Source organism: Pecten maximus, chromosome 6, assembly GCF_902652985.1.
Source record: "Pecten maximus chromosome 6, xPecMax1.1, whole genome shotgun sequence".
NCBI classification, from domain to species: domain Eukaryota; kingdom Metazoa; phylum Mollusca; class Bivalvia; order Pectinida; family Pectinidae; genus Pecten; species Pecten maximus.
This window is the reverse complement of record NC_047020.1, coordinates 40,801,919-40,827,794: the sequence shown is the minus strand read 5'-3', so window position 1 is coordinate 40,827,794 and position 25,876 is coordinate 40,801,919. Positions and strand designations below refer to the sequence as shown.

Sequence of the window (25,876 nt, the reverse complement as noted above, 5' to 3'; positions counted from 1 at the left end):
ACATTTCTATGTAACCCTGTATAAACTGGGCACCTGTATAAACCAGACAACTAGGTCCTACTGTATACATTTCTATGTAACCCTGTATAATCTGGACACCTGTATAAACCAGACAACTAGGTCCCACTTTATACATTCCTATGTAACCTGTTCAATCAGAACTTCAACCAGGTTCAATAGACCAACCATCTATACCATTAACTCCCCTTCACCCAAGGATGCTTCAGATCTATTTGATCAAAGTCTATCCAGTCGTTCTTGACAAACTTATAATTTAAATAATTTACATAATCCATTTCCTCGATTGGGTCCACCTCTCTGGCATTTGGGGAGTAAACATCCTCTATTTATACATGTTCCACATCAGATCGCCTTCCACCAATAATCCTCCAGACAATTTGATCAAAATCCATTTTGTTGTTTAGCACATGAAATAGACGAATGACGAACTTACAGGACCTAGTGATCTCATAAAAGTTTATAAAACTTGCTCCATAACTGGGGATAAAAAATATTTTAATCAATCCGAAGGAATCGAGAGAAAAACATTTAATTTTTAATCAACAATATTTGGACATGGAACATCATGAGTAACTCATAATACATGTGTTACCGTTTTTCTAAGGTGGTCCCAAGAAAATGTATCCAACAAAACAGCACCAATATGTTTCAGTGTCCATCAATCTACATATTATCATTTTTTCTTCTTTTTACCCGACTTTGAACGCTGTGAAGTCAAGTCGCTCAATTTTTTATCAAGTTTTCTGTGGAGGGCAGCCTGGCGTGTTGGATCCGGAGGTGGAGGCTTCGTCATACTACTACGATACAATACGCCCTCCTTGACATGTACGGAACGTGCCTGAGCTTTTGCTACATCTCCACAACCATGAATCTCCGGAATATGATGAGACAGGCAAAAACGCCTCATACAAAACTCACAGTTTTGACCCAGGGTCTTCACTTTCACTTTGCATTTTTTGAAACCACAAACTTCATCAAGTTTCTGAGCAGCAGCTATCAGTCCATCAAAATCATCAGCATCCACTTTTTCAATTTTTGCAGTGGCACTTGGTGGACGTACCTTTTTCATGCCATTCTGCTGCTTTGCCGAGTCCTTACGAGAAGAAGTACTTTGAGATTTTTCAGCCGCTTTTGCTGAACATTCCTTTTGTTTTCGTAAACAATGGATTTCATGTAGGCTAAAGTTTGCATTGATGACATCTTTACTACAATGTGGGCAAACCAGCTTGTCACTTTTCTTCTCCTCTTTCTGTCTTGATTTTTCCTCTAAATGACCTGTACTTTTGGTCTCTTCTCGCTCATCTAGAGATGGCTGAACAGACGTATCGGTTGTCATGGATACAGACTGGCTGCCAGGTTTGGAGACCACAATGAACCTTTCCTTGTCTTCTCCCTTACTTATATGAGTTAGAGACAGCTTCTCAGCCAGCTATAAGAAGCATAAAGTCATATATTTAATCAGAGGATTATATATCCCTGACCATTTCATGATACAAAAAAAAATCATTACTTCAATAAGAATTCTCCAAAAGACACATTCTTTCAAAACTTATCACATTATATTAACATTTGGCACCACAGCCTCCCATTGTCTCAATGTTAATCTGGGCTGCATGTATGAGCATATAGATGCAGTCAAGATCACATGACATGATTGTTATGTCATTTTGATCAACATCATGGAAATGCTTCACTGTGCACTACAAATCAATCAAACGCAGCGAAGATAGTGATTGAGAACAATTGTGTTACTATGGCATCATTTTGGCGCTACATTGATCATCGTCATGGCAACACTTTGTAATGTGGGTCAGATTGTTTGCAATTCAATCACAGAAAGGAAGTTGATTTTGAAATGTTATACTTTCAAATGAACATACTAGGAAATATTTGAAAATGGAGAATATATTATTTAAGAAAGGCAGAGTTAACATAAGCAAATGTAAATTTAACAATTAAATGCTTGTTAGATTGTATTTATTTTCAATACAAATGCAATCTGGGTGACAGATAAATATTCATGGCACTTAACAGGCGCCATTCTTTTGATCTGTCACCTGGATTGAATTTAAGATTTAATTGCATTTAATTGTTAAATAAAGACGCTATATCTCTAACAAAAATTACTGAAAACAGGAATAGACTTATGTATTTTTTTACAATACCAAGTTAATACACTATAACAACCCTCCACAATTTGAGCTTCCTTTTTTATCTTTTAAATTCAAACTAAATATTAGATAATCAATTGCTTCCCAAGGAAATTCTTATTTAATTAATGGCATTAAATATATCCAACTAACACCAATAAACGAAAAAAAAAAAAGAAGAAAAATCAGAAAAATGGTCACAGATGAGACCAAAAGTTACATACAAAGGTTACAGCGCTACAACATCATAATTTATAATGAAATGTCAAATGTCATCATTTTATTGTTTCCTGTAACATCATAGAATTGTTGGGAATATGGAATTCCTTGTCTCAAACCTTAAATAGTCTGACTGGGAATTTGTATATGTTTGAGTATATGAGAAAATTATTAAACAAGAGCTTGTTTTGTGGACAGAGATATCTCAACCCTCATGTAAGAGTTTGGTTGCCCAGCTCTCGACAAGCATCATGCTGAACAGCCAAACTCACACACCTGAGTTGAGATATACCTGCCCAAGGAACAGACCCATGTAAGATTCTTACCGTCTACCTTAAATTTATTCACAAAACTCATTAATCCAGAAATGAAAATCTTCAGAACAATTGATACGAGTCAAATTACATTGTTTATACATACCTCGTGTACCAGCATTCTCTCGAAAGATGTTAGTGTTGCAGGGAATTCCATACAATTCACTTCTGTATTGGCAACAAACTTTTCCAGCATCTCACGATACTTTTCTGTCTTTTTCTCTGTTTCTGCTTCATCACTGAAAGAAGATTTTATATAATTTACATGTAATAACAACTATATCACTATTATTAAAATTCAAAGTCACTGAAAGAAGATTTCATATAATTAACACGCAATAACAATTATATCACTATTATTAAAATTCAATATCATAAATACTGTTCCATATGATTGCCATTTCAAGATTTAAAAATAAAATTTTCCACATTGATGAATTAGGGTTTGTTGGGGTCAAAAGTATGAATTTTGTAACAATGGTCTGCTTCACTCAACAGGTGTGCTGTTTGGGGCAAAAAACCTTTACCCAAACTTGACATAATATCATGAATACGGTAGTCAACGAATAGTAGCGTCACCAACCTGATAAGGCCTTACCATTGTATTGTCATCACATTTGTATGTATTTATTAATGACTATACATAGATAATTATATTTCATGATATGTTTAAACATTTATTAATTTATTTTTTATGATTGTTTAGCTTCGAATTTAAAAGACAGATATCTAAATCTTAATTAGTGATGAAAAGTATGGAAATATCAAGTAATTCCAGCATTTTTCATTTTATGAGCAGGTGATGATACCAGTGTTGTGGATATGTGTCTTTACCTGCCCCATACCTGTATATTTACCTGTCCAACACCTATGTATTTACCTGTCCAACACTTGTATTTAGCTGTCCAACACCAGTGTATTTACATGCCCAACACCTGTATATTTACCTAACCAATACCTGTATTTACCTGACCCACACCTGTATATTTACCTGTCCAACACCTGTGTATTTACCTGTCCAACACCTGTGTATTTACCTGTCCAACACCTGTGTATTTACCTGTCCAACACCTGTGTATTTACCCATCTAACACCTGTGTATTTACCTGTCCATCACCTGTGTATTTACCTATCCAACACCTGTGTATTTACCTGTCCAACACCTGTGTATATATATATTTACCTGTCCAACACCTGTGTATTTACCTGTCCAACACCTGTGTATTTACCTGTTCGACACCTGTGTAAGTACCTATCCAACACCTGTGTATTTACCTGTCCGACACCTGTGTATTTACCTGTCCGACACCTGTATAATTACCTGATATGTTTTTCATGGTGTTTCCGATCCTTTGAGGGGCCAACGACAGATGCAGCACTGCTCTTACTATCAGAAGAACCATGGCTCTGTTTAGACTTTGATACAGAAGATTTTGGCCTGGCTCCACTTCCTTTACTCCTTCTAACAGAGTTCAGAGTCAAGAGATCATCAAGATGCTCAGGACGAATGCTTTTACTGAAAACTCCAGCTGAATATCCAGAAAAGGTTTAAAAGATAAAATTGTTGCGATCATTATCATAACATGGAAATCTCTCTACAAAGGCAACTCTCTGGTTTTGTGTTATAAATCTGGGAACCATTTACAAAATTTGAGAAAGATTCTTTAAATAATTTAGTAAGAGGAAGAGTTCTTTACTACTATGATAGAGAGAAAGATTGAAATTCAGACACAAACTAAGCAATTTTAAAAATATCTTTTACTGAATACAAATGTATACCATGATAAATGTGGTGGTTATTGTATTTTATACGGAATTAGAACTCGAACATGTACCTGGTAATAATCACTTAATCAAACATAAATGCAACTTAATCAAAACTATTGTCACCTAATCTTAATCTAAGCCACCCTTTAATCAGTTCTTAATACCATTTTATCTTTAGAGTGTGTCGTTAAATGTTCCCAGTTTTGCAAAATTTGCTTTGAGTTCAGTTAAAACTTTTATAATCAATATTTTGATCTTTATCTGTGTATGTTTATTTGCAACATTACTTACAAATCAATTAAAAAAGAAAACAAATTATAAGAATTTAACTGGTATAATTATATACATGTATATATAATTCAATAGAAGTACTGTTTGCAGAAGCTTAAGACACCTATTCCCTTTCTGCTAAATGAATAGTGCTATGAGGTTTTGTTTTTTGTTTGTTTGCTTGGTTTATCACCCCATGAAAAGCCAGGGTCATTTTGAGGCGTGGTCTCCTTGTAGTAGTTGTTGACTACCGCACTGAACAACATACGGGAGGCTTGTCGCATGCCATCCAGAGCAAATTGGGTAAAGTGTCTTGCCAAAGGACACAACCATGACGGCACATTTTTCTCAGTTTTTCGAGAAACATAAGCCAACACGGGTAGGGAGCGTCGGACCACGTACCTCAGATCTTCACCTGAGGTTACGTGAACTGCGCTCTAATCGACAGAACTATCACGGCCCTGCTATGAGGTAGATCTTGTATATCACAAGTGCACCTACAATCTATGTAGTCCTGGGCTGTCTGCACCTCTCCATGACTGGACAAGTAATCTACAAGGGACTTCAGGAACTCGTCATGTGACACTGTCTCACTGTCACAAATCACCGCCAGGTGGCGCCGTGCCCTTGTCACTGCTACGTTTATTCTTCGTTTCTCGGACAGAAATCCAACTTCACCTGAAACATTTTAGCAGAACACTCTGCACATACAAATCCGATCTGTTGATAACCCAGGTATTTGTTTGTGGTCTATGCAGACAAATGAATTAAGTTTACCTACCAAAACAAGATCTAGGTCCTCTCAGAAGACTCCAAATCATAATATTGAAATATTTTATAATATGCTATAAAGTAAGTTTGTCTATATCTAAATATAAAGTTTGTCTATTTTTAAATGTCAGCATTTCAGGCATACTAGATACTGATCAGACAACCCCTTCCCTCTCCACCTGCGCCCTCTCCACTCTCTCCACACCTGACTCCACCCCCTCCCTTTTCTGCTTCCCCCCTCCTCCCTATTGAACATTGTGACCCCTTCCTCTCTCTCAGCCCCTGACTCCATCCCCTCCCCTTTCTCCATCCCCCCCCCCCCACCCCCTCGCCTCTCCCCACCACCGAACACTGTGACCCCTTCGTCTCTCTCAAGCCCTGACTCCATCCCCTCCCCTTTCTCCATCCCCCCCCTTTCTCCATCCCCCCCCCCCCCACCCCCTCGCCTCTCCTCACCACCGAACACTGTGACCCCTTCCGCTCTCTCCACCCCTGACTCCACACCCTCCCCTTTCTCCATCCCCCCCACCCCCTCGCCTCTCCTCACAACTAAATACTGTGACTCCTTCGTCTCTCTCAACCCCTGACTCCATCCCCTCCCCTTTCTCCATCCCCCCCCTCCTCACCACCTAACACTGTGACCACTTCCTCTCTCTCCACCCTACACTCACAACCCCCTTCGCACACTCCCTCCTCCTCCACAGATTCATGCTTACTAGTAGAATAGTGTTTTACCTCTCCTGTTACTTCGAACAAGTGTAATGATGACCGCTTCCTTCTCACGTCCTTGAAAGCCGTCAACTGACTTTATTTCCACATCTGGAAACTTTGGCCAGATTCGAAGACGTAACAGTTCCACCTGGATTAAGATGTGATAAAATAATTGGTTAACATATTTTCATCTTGTGACAAGGGAAAGGAATTGTTTTCATCAATTATGTTTCCCTAGTTTTCCTAGCAAATTATTAAATTGTATGCATTTTTTTTAATCAATTTTAGTTTATTTATTTGTGATGAAATGAAAAGCTCAAGAAAATTGATTCTGATTTCAAAATTTAAAGTAAATGCAAAAAGTAATTTTCAAAATTAAAAAAATGGAATTTCATGTAACAGTGACAACTTAAAAACCAAATACCTGTATCTTGTTGTGAGTTAGGACTTACCTGTAGCCTGTGGTGAGATATAGGACTTACCTGTAGTCTGTGGTGAGGTATAGGACTTACCTGTAGTCTGTGGTGAGATATAGGACTTACCTGTAGGCTGTGGTGAGATATAGGACTTACCTGTAGGTTATATGGAGCTATGACATTAGGACTTACCTGTAGCCTGTGGTGAGATATAGGACTTACCTGTAGGCTGTGGTGAGATATAGGACTTACCTTTAGGTTATATGGAGCTATGACATGAGGACTTACCTGTAGGTTATATGGAGCTATGACATGAGGACTTACCTGTAGCCTGTGGTGAGATATAGGACTTACCTGTAGGTTATATGGAGCTATGACATTAGGACTTACCTGTAGGTTATATGGAGCTATGACATGAGGACTTACCTGTAGGTTATATGGAGCTATGACATGAGGACTTACCTGTAGGTTATATGGAGCTATGACATTAGGACTTACCTGTAGGTTATATGGAGCTATGACATGAGGACTTACCTGTAGGTTATATGGAGCTATGACATGAGGACTTACCTGTAGGTTATATGGAGCTATGACATGAGGACTTACCTGTAGGTTATATGGAGCTATGACAGCTATCTCCTGTTGTTTCACTCCTAAGGTAACCAGTCTATCTACATGACTACTGACAATGTCTGCCTCTCCTGCACGAGCAAAATGATTCTTAAAATATCTGGTCAATCACCATAATTGCTTAAAAAGTTTTTATAAGAAATTTCCAAAGACCAAAATAATAACTTTACTAATAACTTTAATATACTTTTAACACAAAATGATTGATTCATGCTTTTTCAAAGAGTTAAATTATAACACATCAACTCTGACAAAAAGTAGGAAGACAGCTTATTGCAGGACACTGTGAGAGAACTTTTACTGAAATTGGTGGACTTATTTCTGGACAGAAATGGTACTAAAATGACTCATTTCTGGATAGAAATGGTACTAAAATGACACATTTCTGGATAATGACTCATTTCTGGATGGAAATGGTACCAAAATGACTCATTTCTGGATGGAAATGGTACTAAAATTACTTATTTCTAGATAGAAATGGTACTAAAATGATTTATTTCTGGATAGAAATGGTACTAAAATGACTCATTTCTGGATAGAAATGGTACTAAAATGACTCATTTCTGGATAGAAATGGTACTAAAATGACTTATTTCTGCATAGAAATGGTACTAAAATGACTCATTTCTGGATAGAAATTATACTAAAATGACTCATTTCTGGATAGAAATTATACTAAAATGACTCATTTCCGGATAGAAATTATACTTAAATGACTCATTTCTGGATAGAAATTATACTAAAATGACTCATTTCCGGATAGAAATAGTACCAAAATGAGTCTTTCCTGGATAGAAATACTACTGTTAAACCTTCTATCACTCTGACCTTCATTCCCTTTAGATATTTCCTCAGGTGTGTCCATTTCTGGCAGATCACAGCCAGCTGTATCGATCAACAGTAGGGGTAAGCTGGCCTCCTCCTCCTCTGCGTTCACATCCTCCAAGTCACTACAATGATAAGGGGTCTAAGCATGTAAGTTCAACAAACTGGGGGTTCGATCGGTGAGGCCCGTCTAAAGTAAAGTTTGGTTTGTTTTGTTTAATGTTCTATTAACAGCCAGGGTCATGTAAGGACGTGCCTGGTTTTGGAGGTGGAGGAAAGTAGGAGTACCCAGAGAAAAACCATCGGCCTACGGTCAGTACCTGGCAACTGCCCCACCTAGGTTTCGAACTCGCAACCCAGAGGTGGAGGGCTAGTGATCAAGTGTCAGGACACCTTAACCACTCGGCCACCATGGCCCCCTCTCAAGTAAAGATTACAGTTACCAACAGCAAAGGGCATATATAAGGACATGTGTCAATGAGACACCAACAGCCAACACATATGAGGATGTGTTTAGGAAGACACCAACAGTAACATGATGATGTGTTTAGGGAGACACAAAGCCAGAGTCATATAATGGACACCTGGGGACGGATATGTGGGGAGACACCAATAGTCAGCGTCATATGATAATGTGTTTAGGGAGACACCAACAGCCAGTCATAAGAGGTTAATATCTGGGTCAGTGTATTGCAAAACGTCTTACGTGGGAAGATTACCAACCACTGTCCGGTGAGTGGTCAGTGTATTGTCACTGCCTTACCTGAGAAGATGACCAGCCACTGTCGGGTGAGCGGTCAGTTTGCTGTGGTAGAGTTTGTCAGATGACCATTGCATGATGACCTGGTGCATTCTGTATTGTGTGGTCAGCATGCGGATGACTTTGGTGTGGTAGAGGTCAATGATTCTCTCCATCAGGGTCAGTTCCAGCCCATCTTTGGCCGCTCTGCAAAATACATAAATTTTTAAGTGAAACTTGTATGAGTAAACATTCATAATATATACCGTTCCATATGACAACTCAAGGACTAAACCTTGATATATTTATTACATTATGGATGCAGGCTTATATAGCCTCTATATCCATATCAATGTATTACAACAACAAAAAAAAGTTTTAATTTTATCAGTTCGATGGATAAAGTTAGTGATCATAAATCATAACAGAAGCAATTGTTTGTCCAGTATTCATCTAGCAGTATTTAAAAGGATTCTTGAATTTATAACACATAACACAATTTATTCAATTGATCAACTCTCTGAAGCTGAAGAAATTCCTCCTTCCTTCCAAATGACATAAGTTTTTTTCAGTATTGTAATTCATAGAGTGGCCTCTGGTTTCATTAAATTTGTCCATCTGGAGAAAGTTTCTTGCAACTCTGCTATATCATATACCGTAAATATTCGCGTATAGTGCGCACTTTTTTTCAAAAATTGACAAGTGAAAAAGACCACTGCGCACTATACGCAAGTACAAGCCTTTTCCCAGTCAGAATGGATGTGATTTGACTGAGATTTGTGATCGTTTCCTTTCACAGCAGGATTGATTTAATACTTATATATAACATATATAAAGCATTAAGAAAGTAATAGTTAACAAATAATCAAAGAAATGAATAGTTATTTTAATGTTTAATTTCTTGAAATTGTGTATTTAATATCAGCAATTACGTGGATTTATCTAAGTCGATCGTGAGCCACATGTTCCGTACACATACGACTCACTTGAGCATGTTCCCGTATTCAGGTCCAAAACGATGTATAACATCTCAATTAACATCAAACAAAACTTGAAATGATATAGCAGTACTTAGTTATTTCATACTTCTAAATTAATCACCTTATAAATCCAGAATGTTGCCAGAAACTGATAATGTTCAACTTGTTTATTTACGGAAGCTGTAACAGCACGCATGCGCAATTAGGCACGGGTAACACTAATGCTTTGATCTCGTGCGGCAGTCACTGACCAACTGGCCTTATAAAATACGATATGACTGTGAAAACTACTGGGTTACTCTTATTTATCGTCTGCACTGTAGATTTATCCATTACACATGTTAATTCATTGATATAAAAGTTGTGACCAGCACGACGACTGCAGACTTGTTTCCGTGCTGTACTGTATACAAAATGGCGGCCTGTGTTACATTACGTAGCAGTCAGCTTACTAGTCAATCTTGTTATAATTGAGCTTAATTAGCTTTGTATGTTCGTGGAAAGATACCACAAGAGACCATACCTGCGTGAAAATCACAAGGTAATTGAGGTTAGGATTAATTATTTTGTTGGTACAACAGTGTAGATGGGACCGCTGCAATTTGCAAGCTGACTAGGCCTGTGGCGGTATAATGTAAACAACCTGTCAATCCAATGTGTCAAATCTGACCGGTGATTCCAATTAAATGTGGTACATTGTGAATTAGCTTTCATAAGTTACAAATTCCTATCATCTTATGCTTTAGAATTCATCTACCGCTCAGTTGAAAATAGAAAAAAAAAATTGTTATTTTTTTTTTTTTTTTTGAAAATGAACCTCAAAAACGTACCTGCGCACTATACGCGAGTGCGCACTATACCCGAATATTTACGGTATATTATTCAGTATTTTGAAAACGTTTATCATGTCTCCTATTGGCTGTTCGTGCATAAGTGTTGTAAGATTATTAAATATTGCCATATTTGTTGTTCAGTGTTAAGTGTTGAAGCAATCCTCAGTTTTTTGAAGCATGGAAATGAAATGGACTTCTCAGATTTCAGGAAGTCTATTATCATACATTTAACCTGGAAAGCACCTCCTTTATAAAATACCAAGTGCAAACCCTGTTATTTATAAAACCCTCATATACTGGCATATTTATAACTTCATATATACCACAAGTTTAATCATGGTTGAACTTCTGTATATTGCCACCATTTGTCAGTGGAGATTTGTTTTACAAGGGAATGAGGCAATGTTCAGAGGGAATGCTCCAGCAAGTCAGATAGCAAATGAAATGAGGGAAATATAATGAAGTTTGAATAAATGTTAATTGTTTCCCCAGTTAGTCTACCATATATAACTTGTAACAAGGTATTGCTAAATGATAATAGTCCCTAAGATAAGTTCTTTGCTAGAGACTGCATTGTCATTTTTCAAAGGAATTTATTGGTTCTAAAATCAAAATTTTCTTTTTGAAGACTTTTATTTAGTGTAACATTTCCTGAAGAGTTACTCACTCTTGACTGAGGATGGTTGGCGGTAACTGAAGGTGATCTCCAGCAAGTACACATCGAGGGGCCCTCAGAAGGGGAATCCAACACGCAACCTCAATAGCCTACAAAAGAGAATTTCAATAAATGTAAAGAGAATATATCAAATTAGTGGGGCCCTCAGAAGGGGAATCCAACACGCAACCTCAATAGCCTGCAAAAGAGAATTTAAATAAATGTAAAGAGAATACACCAAAATAGTGGGGCCCTCATAAGGGGAATTCACCATGCAACCTCAATAGCCTGCAAAAGAGAATTTAAATAAATGTAAAGAGAATACACCAAAATAGTGGGGCCCTCAAAAGGGGAATCAAACATGCAACCTCAATAGCCTGCAAAAGAGAATTTAAATAAATGTAAAGAGAATACATCAAAATAGTGGGGCCCTCAGAAGGGGAATCCAACACGCAACCTCAATAGCCTGCAAAAGAGAATTTAAATAAATGTAAAGAGAATACACCAAAATAGTGGGCCCTCAGAAGGGGAATCCAACATGCAACCTCAATAGCCTACAAAAGGGAATTTAAATAAATGTAAAGAGAATACATCGAAATAGTGGGGCCCTCAGAAGGGGAATCAAACATGCAACCTCAGTAGCCTACAAAAGAGGGTTCATGTAAAGAGAATTAATAAAAATAGTGGGGCCCTCAGAAGGGGAGTCCAACAAGCTACCTCATCTTTGACAACAAGTTTATGATTACTGTACAAAGTATCAATCAAACCAAAAGCCTTTGATTTTGCCATGAAATGTTATTCTAGGGGTAAATAATGCAAAAGTGAATATAGCCCCTTTAGCATCGATGATGGCTGAAGTTAGGTGTAACACTCGTTCGATGAATAGAAACAATTGTTTGCATGAGTAATGTGAATAGCAAAGAATATTACGGACATAGTCAGGGACAGATAGACGAATAGAGGTATCAAACAAGCATGCTGGGTATTACTAAAGCAATACATGTCCCCTACCTGTCCCTGCTAAAAATTGTAACATTGACCTTGACGCAAAAACCCTGAAACTAAAACTTCATATTTTTTGTTAATCAAAGTGAAGTTACATACCAATTTTCACCCACATACCTTTAAGCATGGGTGAGAAAAAAATGTGGAAAACTGAGTAGACGGACGGACCGGCAAACAGACAGACATACAGGAGGAAACCTGCAGTCCCACCATTTTCACTTATTAGGGGACTTGTATAAGAAATGGTTTTAGGGGGATACAATTTTTTTTGAAGCTATAAATAGCACAGCTTACCTGGGAACATTCATCAATAACAGTCAAATTAAAGTGTTTTTCATCCAGAAATTTTAATGGTCCCTCTGGCGAGGCCGACGTGAGTGTTGCCAAGACAACATCTGCTCGTTTCAAGATCTCTTTTGTAGCCGCCTGCTCACGTTGCGCTAATTCTTTCCGAAGGAATTTCATTTCTCCCCGCAAAGTGTGCTTCTCTCCTTTGTCCCTAGTTCTCTTCATCTGTGACTGTAACACAGAAAGATTCTCCGATTACCGTCTTTAAAACTCTTAGACTAAAAGCAGAACTAATAATAATATTATCATTATTTTACAAATTAATGGAATTGTTGCTATGGTGATTTGGCAGTTTACTGTTAAAATTAATATATACACAGATTTTATTCTGACTGAAGGACTTGAGAGTGTATCTTTTCCAAATATTTATCTAAGAATGTACTGTATGTTGGTAAAATTCAAGGGTGACTTGATTTAGCTATATACATGGTTATTAATATTATGCAAAAATAATGGTTGCTATTGTTACCGTACCCACACCTTTTCTAGGTCCTTGTTGATAGGTGGAATGGTTGCTATGGTTACCTTACCTAGGCCTTATCTATGTCCTTGTTTAAAGGTGGAATGGTTGCTATGATAACCCTACCCAGGCCTTATCTAGGTCCTTGTTTAAAGGTGGAATGGTTGCTATGGTTACCTTACACAGGCCTTATCTAGGTCCTTGTTTAAAGGTGGAATGGTTGCTATGGTAACCTTACCCAGGCCTTATCTAGGTCCTTGTTAATAGGTGGAATGGTTTCTATGGTTGTCTTACCCAGGCCTTATCTAGGTCCTTGCGTACATCTTCCACTAATTTTGTTTCTTCGCTGTTGGCTAAAATGGCGTCAAGTGAGTATTTCTGAATGTGCGGTAGAACACGTGCAGGATGGCCGAGTCGTACGATTTTTAGTTTGTTTCGGGCAAGTCTTTCCACCAGATTGTCTACAGCAATGTTAGACGGGGCACACGTCAATACCTGAAATCATGTAACAAATTCAGACATAATATTAGTAAGAGATCTTAGGGATCTTAATATATATATTTTTATTGAAAATCTTTGCGTTTTAATGCAATATAGACTTGGGTGGGTTTATTACTGAAGATGGACTTATTGACGGATACATATGGCTGACAATACTGTAAATAACTTTGATTTCGCAAATATTTTATTTTGTGAACGTCAGATATATTAGCATAAACATGATTTTTGAATGCTGATCTAGGAATGACTTTGAATTCACAAATGATGAGCTATCAAATTTAAAGTCATAGACTCTACAAGTCTCCCATATTGGTAACCGAAAGCTTGTTATAGGTGGGTTTTTCTGTACAAATAATGGCGAAGGATTTGAATTTGCAAATTGACTCTCCTCACATATTAACATGAAAATAAATCCCACACAAAATACAAAAGTGATTTAGAGTATATCAGTTCATGTACCATCCTTCCAGTGTTCGGGTATTTCTTAATAAATCCTCCGTGCCTTTTTGAAAGACGAGTGTGTTACCACTGTGCCACCTCCAGGCTATCTTATCTAAGACCATAGCATCTTTGGTACTAATCATGTCTTATAAAAATTGGCTAAAAGAGAAAGTAGACTAAATCTTTACTTGGAAAAAAGTTAAGTCTACAGACGAATGTATCTGTAAGACTACTCATATGAGCGTATCCACTGTAGGTTTTATCTCGGCAACCACTACTACAAATATGAACTTTTGACCCGCTTTCATTTACCTTCATATCCTATATCACATTTTTATTTCTATAACTCCTATAATTAGTTTTAATCTATTTTAACCCCAGATTAAACTTATACCTTCATGCCGAGTTTGACAGCCTGTGTGATGACCTCCACAACTGTTGTAGTTTTTCCTGTACCTGGAGGGCCGTGAATCACAGCTACCTCGGGTTGAGACAAAGCAAATCTCACAGCCTCTCTTTGGGAATCATCCAAATTTTGATTTATGAAGGTAATTTCTAAGAAAAAAACAATTATAATAGTAATGAATGAAAGAAAAAAGAACACTATAATAAGGACAAAGCTAATCTCACAATCTCATTGCTTCTTTTTACGAATGTGATTTCTGAAATTTTTTTAAGAATAAGCAAATATTACAGCCTCCACTTGAGAATCATCAAGATTTTGTTAAATAACATAATTCCTTGAAAAAAAAATACAAGGCAGCATATTATAGTGATGTCCTCTACTAGCCCCTGCTAAAATATACTATCAGTGACCTTGACCAAAAACCCTGAAACTCAAACCTTTCCAAGATATTATGGCCCTTTATCATTGTGTGAAGTTTGAACAAAATCGATAAACGAATGAAGCCGCTAGATTGCTGACAAACTTTGGTGTTATGTGCATACATGTACGTACAAGACAGATGGAAAGGGAACCTATAGGCCGCAATAAAAATTTCTCTTATATCTTTAAATTCAGACTTAGACTTACCTTAGACTTACTCCGACTTACCTTTAGGGATATACGGCGGCGTTAACTCCCTTTCCCCAAATAGCACTCCTACAAGTTGAGTGGCAGGACAAGGAGGAAGGGACTGCAGGTCACGGAGGGCTCTGTGTGGAGAGATCGTGAATCAAGTATTATTCTGCTATTATTCTGTACATCTAACATAATTCATTGTATTTTTCATCATGGTGATCAACATACTTCCCTTTGAAAAGGCAATGACAAACATTGGCAGAAATTTGTTTAGAGTGAACTCCCCTGATTATAGGTGGTGCAGAGTACATTGCGGCCCTCTGACAATGCGCTAAAATCTGAATGTCAAACAATTGTTGTTCAATACGTCTTTGAGTAAGCCATTCTCTTACAGAGAACTGAGGCGAAGAATGAAGATGAAAAGGAATGGTGGTCACCTTCTCACAACATGAGGTTTTTTGGTTTCCTTCCAAAGCAAGATCCCTTTTGTGCTTTCATCCATGCCAACAACAGAATACACACAATTGTTTGGCAAGTGTTGTTAAACATGCATGCTGGGTATTATTATTGAAACCGGCCCCTGCTAAAAATAGTAACAGTGACCTTGTCCCCAAATTTCTGAAACTCAAATTTAATTTGTCAGAGATATTATGGTCCTTCATTATTGTCTAAGGTGTAATCAAAATCCCTTAACCCCTTCACCCCTACTGACCATATTGGACTTCAAATTATGAAAGAATGGCAGAGTCCACTGAAGTTTCTTAGGGTTGAAAGGGTTAAGGAATGACGCTGCTAGAGCACCGACAAAGTTTGTCATACATACATACATACGTAACAAGGTACACGACGGACTAACAAGGTACACGACGGACAGAGAGGAAACCTATAGTCCACCTGACTTCACTGTAGAGGACTAATACAGTTTATAGCTATGACAGCAAAGCTGAAATTTTTTTTATATAATATTACACACATATTCACTTACTTTTTTAATCGCTTGTATGTCACATCGTTGGCTAGTTTCTGTAGTTTGTACGGGCCCTCATCACTCAGAAGAAAGAGATCCTGGTTATCGTCAAAAGCTACACAAACAGAGGTTTTACTGGCCCGAGTAACTATCCCTGACCCCATATCCTCGGCTTGGTCACCTGAAGACTGACTCAGCCCAGCGATGTCTCCTGTAACAAGTTATTAAAACTGGCATACACATTGTTATTTACCTTTTTAATAAGCTATATTGCCTGTACCAGACAACTACCTCATCTATCCTGTAATAAGCCTAAGAGGCCAATATAACCTATGACTCAATGTCTTTGTAAGGTGCTTATTACAGGACACTGAATTTTGGTAATTTTATCAAACAGTAATTGTGTAATAAGCAGAAATCTGTATTAAGTCCATCCTTCTTAATAAGAATTTTTAATATATATACATGTATATATATATATAAGCTTAGGGTGGTCGGGTGGCACAGTGGTAACACACTTGCCTTTCACCTAGGCGGCCGGGGTTTGATTCCCAGATCGGACGTGAAGAAGTATGGGGTCACCTGCCCGACCACGTGGGTTTCCCCCGGGGTACTCCGATTTCCTCCACAGTAAGACCCCTCGCGCGCTTCCATCCGGGCCAACAAGCGTGATTACTATAAGTTAATATAACTTGTTTCGCAACTGTTGTAAAATAAATAAAGTTTACCTATACATATATAAGCTTACAGAAATTTTATATCAGATAAATTTAAGGACGTAATTGTTTATATCATTTAAACAATACCTGGAGTGAAATTATGGGAAGGCAGTTCCTGTTGATTCCTGCCCATCTCAAATGTAATGACGATTCTCCCATAAAATCCTGTCCGTCGTCCCACAATGCATAGTTTGGGAAGGCATACTCCTCTTCTCTGTAGCTCTTTGATTGGCAATTTCTCAGTCAAAGCCCTGTATTGGAAATCAAATGCAATTATTGTCAAGCATTCTAAACCTGGCACTTTGAAAATAAATCTAGACTGTCTCAGTCAAAACCCTGATTAATGAAAGTCAATTGAAATGAGTTTTAAGTAAATGTAACCCTGGTAAATACTAGCCACAATATACCACTCGGCTAGAGAGATCTTCTCTTTAGCTCTGCAATCAGTTGAGGGTAAGTCTAGTAAGCCAGAGGTCCCAGTTTGATCCCTAGCGGAGGCATTGATTTAAATTTAATTAATTATGTGCTCTGTTACATAAACATGACTCCTCCGAACTAGTTAAAGACTGACACAACATGTTTCAATTCCAATAAAATATGGCGCCGCTCTAATTTACACACAAATTAATTACAGTAAACCGAATAATTCGCTCCTGTTTCCACTTTATTCAAAATACCAAACTTGGCCAAGTTGATTGAATTACGAGGTTGGTGTGTCTCCTTTTCACTAAAACATTTCTTCAGGTAGAGTTCTAAATTCTTTCAGAACTTCTGGATTTTCATCAATTTTAACCCTTGCAATACTAAAGAGTCTTAGAATGAAACAGCTGATACACTAATTTGTTATTCATTTTATACAACATATACAGCATTACTAAATGTACATTATCTTGAGGTACTATTTAATAACTTGTGTATAATCATTTTTATTCAATATTGGGCTTGTACAGTACCCGCTCACATGGTCAAATCAAACTTCACACCAAATCTTATTCAAGCAAACTTTTTCTTCTTACGTTTAAGTAACAGCCATCAACAGAGGTTGAAGATTGCTGTCCAGAGGCCATTTAAATGAATAAATAAATAAATTTATAAATTAATTAATTAAAATATGAATTAATAAGAGTCACATCACTTTGCCATATACACAAACAACCATATTTGAAGTAAGGGATGGGCATCATGGAACAACTTCCAATGAAAATAAGACACTGAATAGCTTTTATGAGATTGATGACTTAAGAAATGAAGTCCCAATTAAACAACCATAATGACGGACAGGATATCAAGATTTTACATATGTAACAGGAGAAGGAGAAAATGTAGCAGCCAGACCGGGGTTTGAACTCGGGACCCTTCAAACTCTAGACGGACACTCTACCGCTGAGCTACATGTACCTGGTCACTGATGATCGACCCAGTCCAGTTCCCCTACACATTATATGAGTCACCCTTAATGTATAGCTGTATTGTAGTAGTGTATTATCTGGGCATGGTAGTTAAAAAGCTCAGGTATCACAAAAACAAAGGAATATCGCGATCGGCCTACATGTAAATCAGTAGTGACATTTAGATTTTGGGACTTTTTTGGCTTAGTTCATCGATTTTTTGAAAAGTAACACTTAAGACATAAATTTTGACAGACCTGTAGATGTTAATAAATGTCTTAAAAGTCTTTGTCAATGATGTCCATCTTTAGACTATTTCATAAACGAATAACTCGGGTCACATTGGTCAAACCGTTAAGCAAACACAACAGACCCATAAATACCAACAAGCAGGCAATCACAAATCATTTCAACTACCACACTGAAAAACCATGGTTAGAAAACAATCATTTTTTCCACATACAATATATATCTGAGTGGAACAAGATCGCACCAGATATCATATATAACCTCCTGTCCAACAGCTGAATCTTTTAAGACTGCCCTCCTGTCAGTATATATCCCACAAAATCAATTAATACCTATACACACATATCTTTTTTGGCTTTTTAGGAAACGACTGCATCTCTTTTTCTCTCTGTCATGACATCATCTTCAACTTGTTGAAGTTGGTCATTATCATGTAGAACTAGTATAGAAGCACAGCTAACTTTTTTCCTCAACAAGTTGGAGACGACGCTCCCGTAACCACAGGAATTGGACGTTCTGTGATTAATTAATAAATTAATATAAATATTATCAGGAGTTTTCTTTGGCCTTGAAACCAGATCTAGACATGTACCTATTTTTACTGACGGTCGGAACACAGTGGTCGTTCGTCTATGGTCGGAAATAAAACCACGAAAACGAAAGCGACTTATATCAGATTGGTCAGTATCGACGTTTGGCAGAACCTAATCGACTAGAAATGCAGGATTATATATATTTTCCTTCCTCGTGAACTTTCTGTGTTGAGCGTACCTTGTTTCTTCTACTTCTGTCTCCCTTTCCTTCTCCAAAAGTCGCAAATGCTTACTGATGAACTTTTCCATGCTTGCTGTCAAACATCAGACGGAAGTTTATAGGTGTAGATAAACTCCATGACGAAGTCGGAATCCGGACCGGAAATCTGGATCGTGTAAAATAAATGAACTTACTTTGAGGGTTCACTTTGTGTGAAATGGGTCAAACATATCAAAATTTTTAAACATCTTCATCTGAATATCTGAATTAATAAAAAACAAGAGATCCCAGAGGGATCTTGGCGCCCACCATTGAATGATCTTTATAGGTTCCATGTCAGATTGATCTTTTCTCTACTTTTCCCTTCCTCTAAGTCTTACTAATCTGTGTAAATTCAGAAAAAGCCCTCTAGTACTTTTCAAACAAGGGGAACCTATATATAAAATTTAAGATTTAGCGATAATGGCTGTCTGTCGGCCATGTTGTTTTCGGATTGGTCCCAATATGCAAAACTAGGCACTGAGGTGAACCTACATATGAAATTTGAAAAAGATCCCTTCAGTACTTTCACAGAAATAGCGATAACAAACTTCAATTGTCAAAATCCAAGATGGCTGCCTGTCGGCCATGTTGTTTTCTGATTAGTCTCAAAATGCAATATGCATAACTAGGCACGTAGGGGAACCTGCATATGAAATTTCAGAAAGATCCCATCATTACTTTCTGAGAAATAGCAATAACAAACTTCAATTGTCAAAATCCAAGATGGCTGCCTGTCGGCCATGTTGTTTTCTGATTAGTCTCAAAATGCAATATGCATAACTAGGCATCGAGGGGAACCTGCATATGAAATTTCAGAAAGATCCCTTCAGTACTTTCTGAGAAATAGCGATAACAAACTTCAATTGTCAAAATCCAAGATGGCTGCCTGTTGGCCATGTTGTTTTCCAATTGGTCTCAAAATGCAATATGCATAACTAGGCACCAAGGGGAACCTACATATGAAATGTGAGAAAGATCCCTTCAGTACTTTCTGAGAAATAGCGATAACAAACTTCAATCGTCAAAATCCAAGATGGCTGCCTGTCGGCCATGTTGTTTTCTGATTGGTCTCAAAATGCAATATGCATAACTAGGCACCAAGGGGAACCTACAAATGAAATTTGAGAAAGATCCCTTCAGTACTTTCTGAGAAATAGCGATAACAAACTTCAATTGTCAAAATCCAAGATGGCTGCCTGTCGGCCATGTTGTTTTCCAATTGGTCTCAAAATGCAATATGCATAACCAGGCACCGAGGAGAACCTGCATATGAAATTTGAAAAAGATCCCTTCTGTTCTTTCACAGAAATAGCGATAACAAACTTCAATTGTCAAAATCCAAGATGGCTGCCTGTCGGCCATGTTGTTTTCTGATTAGTCTCAAAATGCAATATGCATAACCAGGCACCGAGGGGAACCTGCATATGAAATTTCAGAAAGATCCCTTCATTCCTTTCTGAGAAATAGCGATAACAAACTTTAATTGTCAAAATCCAAGATGGCTGCCTGTCGGCCATGTTGTTTTCTGATTGGTCTCAAAATGCAATATGCATAACTAGGCACCGAGGGGAACCTGCATATGAAATTTCAGAAAGATCCCTTCAGTACTTTCAAAGAAATAGCGATAACAAACTTCAATTGTCAAAATCCAAGATGGCTGCCTGTCGGCCATGTTGTTTTCTGATTGGTCTCAAAATGCAATATGCATAACTAAGCACCAAGGGGAACCTACATATGAAATTTGAGAAAGATCCCTTCAGTACTTTCTGAGAAATAGCGATAACAAACTTCAATTGTCAAAATCCAAGATGGCTGCCTGTCGGCCATGTTGTTTTCCGATTGGTCTCAAAATGCAATATGCATAACTAGGCACCAAGGGGAACCTACAAATGAAATTTGAGAAAGATCCCTTCAGTACTTTCTTAGGATTAGCGATAACAAGAATTGTTTACGGACGGACGGAGGGACGGACGGAGGGACGGACGGACGGAGGGACGGACGGACGACGGACCACGGACGCAGGGCGATTTGAATAGCCCACCATCTGATGATGGTGGGCTAAAAATCTACCCATGCATACAGAGCCAAAATGAGTCTCAAAAGGATTTTTTTTCTCCCATAGTATGGAATAGTATCGATCAGTTACAGGAACCTGCCAGAACACGTAACTATGCCCAATGTGTGAATTAGCTAACTTTATTCATTTGAACAATTTTTGTTGCCATTCATACAATCATGCTTCATTTTGGTTATTAAAAAGATATTGGTAATGAATTTTAACACTCTTGTGACCTGTTCTGATTAGTATGTTACTAGCTAAATACAACCAGACAAGCATTTAGCTTAATTCATCCACATGGCATCTGGTATTAATAGCAGAAACATATTAGCCCTTACTGATCCTACTTTATTTTCATCTTACAATAATTGCAAAACAAGTTATATCAACTTAATATATTGTTGGCCCAGATGCGACGGGTCTTATAATTAGTGTTAGGAAACTAGAGAAACTGAGAACAAGAGCTCCATCATGCCAATAGTTGAAACACAAGCCAAAAACCTGCAATTTATGTTAAACATAATTGCCTTTAGAGGTATTGTGCAAAATCTAAGAGAAATTGAATAAAAAATAGAAAACTTCTTGCATTTTCTACACAATGCCCATATTTGGCAATAAAAGGGGCATAACTCTTCTTATAATCGTGAAATTCCATAACTCGAACTCACTTGAGCTATTGTGCCATAGAATATTTGAAGCAAGTTTCCTAAAAATCTGTTGATAACTAAAGGCTAGAGAGCGTTAACAAGGAAAAGTTAACGGACAGAGAGATCGATGGACGAACGGACGTACAGCGCTTTTGTTTTTGTTTGTTTTGTTTTTGTTTAACATCCTATTAACAGCCAGGGTCATTTAAGGATGTGCCAGTTTTTCGAGGTGGAGGAAAGCCAGATTACCCGGAGAAAAACCACCGACCTACGGTCAGTACCTGGCAACTGCCCCACATAGGTTTCGAACTCGCAACCCAGAGGTGGAGGGCAGCTGTGTTAAAGTGTTGGGACACCTTAACCACTCGGCCACCGCGACGTACAGCGCAGGGTATATCATAATACGACATGTCATGTGGTAGGTCAGGTGACCACCATACCTTTTCATGTCCGATCTGGGAATCAAATCCAATCCACCAAGTTGAAGCTGTAAGTCAAAACTTTCACTGAACTAATAATATAACAAGAAAACAAATTACATTCTTAATTATTTATTCAAGAATATCACTAATCATTTATTCAAAATCTTTGATTTTAAAAATATTCATGAAATTAGCATGCACAGATCTTACAGGAATTCATATATATATTTATATACTGAACATATAGGATACACATACAATATGTAAAGTGTAATTACCGTATTCAACCTAAGAATTGCCCCGTGTATTTACAAAACATGAGGAATGCACTTATTCAAATCATTAACAGGAAAAAGCTTCCATATGAAGTCCAGATGGGGAAAATAGATAAATAAATAGATAAGGCCAGTAATGATCAAAATGAAATACAAAAAAAACCTGTTTTCTTTTGTTTCTAAGCAGCATATTTTATGGACCCTTAAGAAGGTGAGAGTGCTCTCTAAAAGGGGACAGGTGCATTTTTTAGGTTAAATACGATAGTTGAATGTTCTGTGATTGTATTGCGACATTACAGTATTATGCAGATTATTATAATGGAGTACCTCTCGCTTAGTCTAGCACTTGTTAAATCTCTCTCGATTAAAGAAATTAAAATTCACAATCATTTAGCACCACAGATTTAGTCCAAATCGATGGATTATTACGGTACATATATATGCCTAAACTGAAGAGAAATAGCAAATTTACAGTGATAATTATAATTGGGATACGACACCTTTGATAAATATCCTACTGTGTTTCTTGTGAAACATTTCAAAATATTAAAACGGTCACATTTTCTTAAACTTTGTTAATTAAAAACTGACCCGTCAGGTCTCAATGGGCTAAATTACAAAATGGGAAACTATTTACTCTGGGCACTATTAATATTCTTTTGAAATAACATACAACCAAAATTTGGGGACAGAATTACCCCTTTTTCAGTTCGAGTAATAAATGAATTTGTGACTGAAGGCTAAATAACATTTATTTCACATGTTGACAAAATTTGGCACAAACAATGTTCATGCAATCTTTTTAAATATTTATATTTGATTGCATTTCCAAACAAATAAAATGACTTGAAAAGGAACAATTTTCAAGGTTTGTTTGGAGTTGTCAATAAATGATACATTTAAATTAAACATTAAAAAAATCACTTGGAAATCTTGATAAAACAAACACCATAAATATTTAAAATGCATATCTATCTAAATGCCATATAAAAAATTCTAAAATGCCAATTAAACCAAACGAATATTCAAGAATCCAAAATATTGATAAAAATAATCACATTAAGTTATACATCAATTTTTATAGATTGAATACATATTTTGTAATTGCTTATCTTACCTATCAATAAAACCATTCATGACGGTCGATCAGAACCGGGTATATACATTGTTACATGTTTTGACACTTTTGTTTTAGAGGGAAGACACATTTATGTTTCCATTCATTATCTACAAATATTGTAAATAATCAAAATGTACTTAATAAATACTAGAATTTCAGAAACATACAGTTAGTTCCCATTTCTCTGCAAATAGTGTGATTATATTATGAGAGAGAGCAAGGATGTATCTTTATATACTACATACATCTCTGCAGAGAGATCCAGGATGTATCTTATTATAAACTACTGGTAACTACACTCTCTGGAGAAAGAGATATATACATTTTCAGAAAAAACAACAAGTGCAATCAATGATTGCGAAAGCTCACCGGCGGCAGCAATCACAATATTCAATCATTTTTTATGTATGTATAAACTTGTCATTTTGAACTTGTACGTGACGTAATATCACTCCTAGACCTCCTATGGATGTATACCGTAAACCAAATTAGAAGGGTGTGGACTTACAAGCTTTCCAAAAACTTACCCCAGAATCTTTAAGCGGGTTTTGGTGCCAAAAAAATTAAGTCCACAAAATGGTAAAATACGAAAAAATCACAATTTTTTTCTGCATGATTTTGCCATTACATCACTCCTGGACCACTAATGAATGTATAAACCAAACTAGAAGGGTGTGAGGTGTATACTTTTGGACTTACAATTTTTCCAAAAACTTACTCCAAAATCTTTAAAGTGGGGTGGGAGGCCGACGCGGACGCCGGGGGTACAGCATTAGCTCAGTTACTCGTAACAGCTAACATTAAAATCAGCCTTCCAAAAACACAAAATATATACATGTACATGAAGCAGTTATGAATACAATACATTAAGCTATTTGTCAACGAATAAATACATTAAGCAGTTGTTCCTATTGTTATTTATAAAATATTCACAGACCTTCATACTTGTTTATTATACTCTCCTCTAGTGAGTTATCTCCCTTCTCTTCCTCAAATCCAAGTCCATATAATTATATATCTGTCAAATTTATAACTGACAACTAATCAAATTAATACCTATTAATTGTCTTTAAAAGAAGATAAAGTGATGTCTTATAAACTAGATGGAAAATCAGATATTTTCATGGTGCCCTGTAGTTTTCATTATCATCATGTTACCGTTTGGTAGTACTTGAAAATGACACACACAAAATCAAATGAAATCTTTTTATTTCAAACAGCACATAGTTCTGTTTGTGATAATATATACCAGATTTCATCACATTTAGGTACAAAGAGAAAGAGTCCATCATTATGCTGTCAAAAATGTGTGGCAAAGTTTTTTTTTGTTAACATTAGCCAAGAGTATCCCCAAAAATAGACGAAAAATAAAACCCCACAAAAATGAATGACTTCACAGTAAGTGTTATTTATAATCAATATACATTATGTAATCCAAATACATACAGTAAACATACTACATCCTTTGTTAATACTATACACTTAAAATCGTATTTGTTAGAAATAAAAAATATCTAGTTTTCAAAATGGTTAGTTACTGCAGATCAATGAATTTTTGTAGTGCTTAATTTTTATGGATTCTGCTCTCTTGGATCATTATGCAGAGAAATATTTTTCTTAAGGAAAAAGATGAGAATTCTCAGCTTTTACTTATTAAATAGATGCATATACACTTAATTTGTTAGTGCCATGGAAACCGACTTCAATGTGATTATCCTAACAAGCAATCATTACAAAATTGATTAGCTTATGAATATTTAGTAGCTTTTAGTATATTAGTTAACACATAAATATTTTATTATTTTACATATAAATACATATAAGAGATACAAAGATAACTGTATACGTTCATCACAAAAGCTATTACCTCTTGACTAGAATATTTTCTTAATAAGATATATAATAATATATATATATATACCTCCTAACAACCTTGTCATACATTTATTCAGAAAATAGGTCATGGGTGCAAAACAGAAAGAATGGCATAATAGTTTAAATATTTCTCCAAATAACCGGACAAACAAGTCATGTGTACAGGAACTCCTGTTGCTAGGGTTCCTCACGTATTTACTTCTCACTGTTCAGGTTAAAAAAAATGTCTACAGGAAAAATGCCATCAATATTAGGATCACAGGGACTAAAATTTGATTAATAT

At 36.7% G+C, this 25,876-nt stretch overlaps 1 protein-coding gene across 1 annotated transcript; it reads right to left on the bottom strand.

Moving 5' to 3' along the window:
• Window positions 1-499: 499 nt before the first annotated feature.
• Window positions 500-19,268, bottom strand: LOC117329789 (DNA-binding protein SMUBP-2-like). The gene is made up of 16 exons (XM_033887930.1): window positions 19,172-19,268; window positions 16,851-17,014; window positions 16,063-16,255; window positions 15,111-15,211; window positions 14,451-14,611; window positions 13,409-13,609; window positions 12,601-12,825; window positions 11,314-11,411; window positions 8,858-9,040; window positions 8,098-8,219; window positions 7,246-7,340; window positions 6,248-6,371; window positions 5,243-5,419; window positions 4,026-4,233; window positions 2,811-2,943; window positions 500-1,450 (listed from the first exon to the last, which is right to left on the bottom strand). Exons 1-16 carry the CDS (start codon window positions 19,240-19,242, stop codon window positions 695-697), a joined length of 3,012 nt encoding a protein of 1,003 aa, XP_033743821.1. The 5' UTR covers window positions 19,243-19,268; the 3' UTR covers window positions 500-694.
• Window positions 19,269-25,876: the final 6,608 nt, after the last annotated feature.

What these genes read in the sequence shown, in the direction of transcription:
- LOC117329789 (XM_033887930.1), bottom strand. Translation starts at nt 19,242, where the DNA reads ATGGAAAAGTTCATCAGTAAGCATTTGCGACTTTTGGAGAAGGAAAGG. An exon ending in ACATACAAGCGATTAAAAAA is followed by an intron (nt 15,212 to 16,062) that starts GTAAGTGAATAT and finishes CTCTCCACACAG; the next exon opens with AGCCCTCCGTGACCTGCAGT. An exon ending in AGCCCAGGACTACATAGATT is followed by an intron (nt 4,234 to 5,242) that starts GTAGGTGCACTT and finishes CTGGATATTCAG; the next exon opens with CTGGAGTTTTCAGTAAAAGC.